Genomic DNA, 6458 nt, shown 5'->3' with positions numbered 1-6458 from the left:
TCTGGCTTCTGGCTACCCAAACTGACTAAAACCGGCAGTGGACGCTCCGTCTAAACGAAGCTTGAGTGCCGTGAACGTAACCTCAACAGCGCCTGCAAACTGCATTCAGGGCGCCGTGAACGTAGCCTGCCAACTACATTCACGGCGCCGTGAACCTAGCCTGTTTTAACATCATTTTTTTTACTTTGTTTTGGTTAATTTGATCGTCCACACCGATAGACAGTATTCAGAAAGAGACAAGAGAGAGAGAAGAGGGGAGGAGTGGATCTTGCGAGAACTTCCGGGCAAAACAGAATGGCGCCCCCCATAGTTCGGCTGGATTCGAAAAGTGAAATAGCCGTAGCATCTTTGTAGGCGATCAAATTAGCTTACTTTTGTGCTATAATGTAATCTTTTCTTTGCCTTTATCCATTTGATCATCCACATCGATAGAAAGTATTCCGAAATTAGGAAAAACAGGTCTTGTTTCACACCGGATGAGAATAGCCTACGGTGGCAAGTCTCACCTGGGGTGAGAGGTCGATCGTATTTCTATTCTCACCCCGGGTGAGAATAGCCACTTTCGTAAGTTAAAGTGTAGTAGACTCTAGCACTTTTGACTTCTTTTGTTTGAACATAAAGTCTTAGTCTAAGATCTAATCTAGAAAAATAATTTGATTTTAGTTAGATTTTTCTAGATCTAGATCTAGCTAGGCCTACATCTAGACTAGTTCTAGATATCTAGATTCTGGATGTAGATCTAGATCAGAATCTCTATCTCTCTAGATCTAACATGAATCACCCCCTCTCAAAAGTTGATACGTCACTATGAGTGGTTACGCCCATTCGAATAACTTTAACTGACGCTATTATTTTTACGAATGGTCAGGGGTTAGAAAGGGAAAAAATATATAGATCTATTTCCGAATGTTTGGCATCAAATTTTTCTTTTTTCCTGTGCAATGGTTTTCAAAACTTTCAATATAAAATTAGTTTTTTCAGGTATAATGATTTTGTGTAAAATCAAGCTCACTTGAAATATTTTTTATTTGAAAAATGGAAAGTTTTTTTTCCTGGTTATCCTTTGGTTATCCTTCATGTTGAACTGGGTCAATTTGTTCGAATATCATTGGATGAACATCTAGAGCTACTAACTCGGCTTGTTTTTGAACAAGATGTAGGCCTTGTTTTGTACCAATGCAGGCAGTTCTAGAAGTAGGCCAAAACAAAGGGACCTTAACACAAGCAGACTGATGAACTCACACTCCAGCTACCAAAATAGGGGACCTGGAGAAGCTTAGCGCTAAGTGAGGCCGGGCCGGCTGTCATACAGATACGAGATCCATTGGAAAGTGAGGATGTTGAAATACGCTTATTGGGGTGCATTATATATTCGATGCCTGGGGGACTGATGTTGTAAAGGCAGTCAGGAGAATGGTTGTACTGTCCCCATCTTATTACGCGATTGTGTGGCCGCGGTGCGGTCGCGTTTTTTCGCATAATTCTTCAAAATTTGCATAATTTTGGATTCCCCGCTTTTTTTCACGTTTTTAAAATTAATTTTAATAACATTTTTCACAAAATAATTTAACGCCTCGGGATGTGACTGAAGGGAAGTAATCACAGTAATAAGTCTCATTTAAGTGACAAATTGGTTATTTCCCTTGTTAGGGATTTTTGTTCCTTGAGCATGTTCAGTTTTTCAATCCAACTCCAACAAAAGTTGTTCTCATGTCTTCTGATGTTTGATGTTTGCCAGGTGTCCCTGATATTAGTAATGTGCTAGCTTCAGAGGTCCAGATTTTTTTAATTAATTTTTTTTTTCTTTTGTTTTTTTAATAACATTTTTCTGTCCTCTATAGATCTACAGCTGAAAGTTACATTACAGAGATAATTTTTTTTGGTTGTTTTTTTCTTTTTCTTACTGATGTGTATCTTTCCAAATACACAAAAAACTACTGATACTGATATGTTCTATTTTCAATTTCTTTGTACTTAGATCTAAAACATGAATATTCTTGTTGAAAAAGTGCAATACATGTCGTGAACGGCGTTACGGTAACTTGCATAATTTTTGCATAATTTTGTATTTGTCTTGCATAATTTGGCCATCTAAATTTGCATAATTCTGCAGGGACTGCAACATTTCAACTAGTCCTTATAGCTTCAGCGCAATAATTTGCTTTTGATGTTTTAGGGAATTTCTTCTATACAGGTAGACAGTCAGACTAGAGATACTATCACTAGCCTAGCAATGTCTATAATGGTCTCTATACAGTAGTCTCCGCCTAAATGCACAGTGCTTGGGAAGGCCCCTAAGCTTGTGTTTATACGGAGTCTGCGTTTACATGAACCTGATCAAAGGGAGGAAGAGACTCAATCCTATTTCCTTGATATTTTAATGACCGCCCTTGGGGGTGATGGGTCGTTTTGGCCGATAATGAGACAACACGTGACTGTTTTGTAAAGGATTTCCCGACTGCAGTTATGAATTATGAATACAAAGACATTGAATGTGTTGGGTGGGGGGAGGGAGCTCAGAAAAATGGACTCACTGTACTGATATGCACTATAAAATGTCAGGAACAGATGAAAGGAAACTGTTCGTGATAGATCTGGTCATAGCGAAAAGCTCTCAGCCTCGCGGCCTTCCAATTCCAAGCGACCAATCCCGATTGCCTGTCAGGCTGTCATCTACTGCAACTCTTGTAAATGCATGGATGACATCAGACTTTTCTCTTTTGATTTGTTGAATAAGTACACTATAAGTTCTTCAAGCGCAGTTGACTACTTTACTAATCTTTAATAAGAGGCCTATCTAGTTTTTTACAGCATTTTTGCGTGTTGAGCATCATAGGTCTAACTACAGTCGAACCTGTGTAAGATGGAATTGCGAGGGAGCCAGAAAAAAATTCCGTCTTAGACAGGGGAATTTAGGGGGAGATGGAAGGGGGGGTTCAAAGGCCCAGCCGGTGGGATCAAGGATCGCTTGTCTGATCGGCAAGCAGTGGTCAAAACTTCACACCTCTCAATTGCTATCCTGTCTGATAATTACATGCCTCAGTCTTACTTATCCAATTACTGCCAGTGCTTGCTTTTCATAGGACCTCTCTTTGACATTTTTTAAAAACAGAAACGTTTGAACATCTCGTTTGCTTCCACCCTTAGCCCCACCCACCAATGCCACCCCTCACTGCCATCAATGTAAAAACGATTCGAGGAACTCTTTCTCGACTGGCCGAACGATCAGGGCGGCAGGCATTGGTCAATCTAATTTTACACCTCTGGCTTCTGGCTACCCAAGAAAGTTTCACACCCACACTACACTGACCATCTGCATCGCTCAGTGCTCACATGATGTGTCTCCTTGGGTAACTTCTACCCCCAAATTCTACCCCTACTCCCCATCCTCGCCCAGCGGCATGGCCATACCGCTAAGTTTAGAGCCGGCGGAACCAAACTTGCGGGATTTGTTTCAAATCAGGGCTGAGCGGGCAAAGCATTTTCCATCTTAGGCAGGTAAAACTCTCGGAAGGGAGCAGATTTTTCTTTCCGTTTCTGCGTTGGACAGGTTTCCGTTTTATACAGGTAATTAAAGAGGAATATATCAAGGGGGGGGGGGGGGGATTCCGTTAAGACAGGTTTCCGTTTTATACTGGTTTCCGTTAAGGCAGGTTCGATTGTATTATTAAACATTGCATATATGCTGTCACTCAAACACCAGTCAGAAACCTTCTCTCAAAGATGCATTTCAAGTGACCTATCAGAAGACATTTCAGGCCTCCCCCCAACCACCCAACATATCACCCGACCAGTCCTAGACCTAGGCCTATATATCTGGGGAAAGTTGGGCATGAAAACTGTCTATCGCTGTCAATGTTCTGTTTGAAGGTCAGTCTCGTCAAGGCTTGTATGCAAGCTAGTCTAGGCTGCAGCAAAAATTCCCCCTGGTCAAGCTTTGCGTGTCGGCGTGTTTAGCAGATTGAAGCGTGCGTTTAGAAGAAATGACTGTGCGTTTTTACGTCTAAATTATATAGTAAAAACCCCTTCATATGACAAAAACGTGCGTTTGAGTGGAGCATGCCTTTGTTTGGCGTGCGTTTAGGCGGAGACTACTGTAGTATAATAAGTATAGTAGTGGTGACACACTGAGAATAAATATTACAGGTTGAAGACGAGGGTAAAATTTAATTTTCACTGTCACACCTGTTCTTGGGTACACATATGGCCTCTAAAACTGTTGCTTATCCCCTGAATCAGGCTATAGATTGTCTGATTATGAGACTTGTTTGAAAATAAAATAATACCCCTGATAAGATTTGTTCCTAGTAGTCCTAGAATTAAATTTATGAACATTGAGTAAATGGGTGTAGTGTAGAAACTATATTAATGAAAATATCAAACACTCCTTTTGTAGGAATATTAAATGATGCAGCCTCACTATTATTGGTATTGAAATCCCAGAAGTAGGGGGGAGAATAATCCCACTTTATGGCATATTTGCCCCTCTGTATGATTTAAACCGCAACTCACGTTTCATGTTTTGAATTCCAGAGTCACCAGAAAGGAAAGAAAGAGTCACCATGACTTTGATGGAATTCTTTGGCTGCGCCTTCATTGCCTTTGGGCCCCCTTTTGCTTTATTCCTGTTCACAATTGCTCGGGACCCAATGAGAGTAATTGTTCTGATTGCAAGGTGAGGATGACTCTGAAGTATATATGAAACTGCTGTACAAATTACTACTTCCCACTTCCCCCTTACGTTTTTTCTATAATAATAATGTGTCACAACGCAGTGGAATCAGGCACTTGTCAGTTTTTTTGACATGTGGAGTTATTGGTATCACCTGAAAGCTGATTTATTTGCCTTGCTTTCAATGAAATTAATATCCATTTATATTGAATAGAACTCAAGATATTTGTGATTGAAGGAAATGAGATCGCCTGGTTTCTGTTGTGAAATCAGCGAGAAAATGGCTGCCAAAGTTTGGTAACTCCAATACCGGTAGCTAAAGAGTCTTTGAAAACTGAAAAATTACATATTTTATTCCTTTAATTGGTTTTTCAGTAAAATTCACATGGAACTGTGTTTTTATATAGACATAAAAGAGGTTTAGCCAAAAAATAAGAATTCAATAAAAATTTCCAAACTTGTAGCAAAATGCCCGTTTCTCAGATTTAGTTATTTTGACGAGCGCCTGAGCTCACCATATGCTGCCTCACACATATATCCACGGATAGCTCGAATTCGTGGGGGCTGACCTCGATAGTTCGGGGGATCCGTAGTTTGAGGGATACATGAACAGTGTTATGGCATCGGCTGTGTCAGAGAAACAAGGGAAGCAACAAAGATTGCTACTTTAGGGGCAAAACAATAGATTGGTTACCTCTCTTTGGTTGTCTGCAAGCGGATTGAGAATGAGAAACACAATGAGCAACGCTTTTGAGTTTGGTTGGTAATGATCCTACTGGTACCAAGACAGCTTAATTGCACTGGTCAGTGTGAGCGGTCTTTTGTCTTCACCAATTGAACGGTGCCTTTTCAAGTTTTTCAATAATCAGTTTGATAGGATAAGCATATCGCAACAGTAATCACCAACACGATGACTAGACAATGCAGCCTTACCCCGCCTCTATCACCAAGCGCGCAGTCCTTTGTGAGGAGGGGTGGGGTGGCCGATCGTGTGATTCTCAACCGTTCCTCTCGCCCGCTCCACACTAGCTCGGCCAAGGCCCAAAGCATGTACATTGAGCAGCACTTTAAAAGTAGAACAGCTAGCTGCTTCTATGGAGGGGGGAAGGTGGTATTTTACCGACTTGGCCTTTTTCTGTTTTTAAAGTAAACTATTATCAGTATTGTTTGGGTCAAGACGTGGTGAAATCAGGCGCTCGTCAATTTTTGGGCTTGTGGAGTAATTGGTATCATCTTAAAGTGTGTTCATTTTTCTTGGTTTTGGTGAAAAAAATACCCTCCCATCTTGAGTAGAAGTTGGGATATTTGCGATTGGAGGAGGTAGGGGTCGCCCAGTTAAAGAAACAAAATTAGCGAAAAAATGGCCGCCATAGTTTGTGGACTTCCAAAGATTGATAGTCCTTGGAAACGGCATATTTACAGTTTTTGTGCCTTTCATCTACATTTTTCAGTAAAATCCGCACATACATGTTTTTTAAAATGGACTTAAAGGATGTTGAGCCAAAAAAAGACAATTTGAAAAAAAATTTCTCAACAGCCTTCAAAATGCAGATTTCTTTGATTTAATTATTTTGACGAGCACCTTATTTCTCCATGATGCTTCACATTTTGTCTCAATTGCGCCTCAAAGGATATTGACTATGGCAGCGTAATTGGTTAGACTATTCCGTGTTTGTGTTCGAGCTTCATGTAATTTTCCTACAAAGATAAAGAAGGAAAAATTTTTTTGGCAGATGCGAGTTTTCTGTGTTTGACATGCGTGTCGTACTGTATGTATATATATATA

The 6458-nt window shown here is 40.4% G+C and overlaps 1 protein-coding gene across 2 annotated transcripts in view; it reads left to right on the top strand.

Moving 5' to 3' along the window:
* The window catches only part of LOC101856734 (gamma-secretase subunit Aph-1), a 22909-nt gene that overhangs the window by 3214 nt on the left and 13237 nt on the right, over positions 1 to 6458 (top strand). Inside the window, exons 2-3 of one of the 2 annotated variants that reach the window (XM_005097747.3) lie at positions 1183 to 1331; positions 4534 to 4675. In XM_005097747.3, the coding sequence (XP_005097804.1) occupies positions 4563 to 4675 (113 nt within the window). In that variant the 5' untranslated portion in view covers positions 1183 to 1331; positions 4534 to 4562. The remainder of the gene's footprint in view (positions 1 to 1182; positions 1332 to 4533; positions 4676 to 6458) is intronic. The other variant, XM_005097746.3, reaches the window with a different exon arrangement.

Source organism: Aplysia californica, unplaced genomic scaffold, assembly GCF_000002075.1.
Source record: "Aplysia californica isolate F4 #8 unplaced genomic scaffold, AplCal3.0 scaffold00163, whole genome shotgun sequence".
NCBI classification, from domain to species: Eukaryota; Metazoa; Mollusca; class Gastropoda; order Aplysiida; family Aplysiidae; genus Aplysia; species Aplysia californica.
Note: the sequence above shows the minus strand (reverse complement) of the source record. Positions and strands in the feature narration are given on the sequence as shown.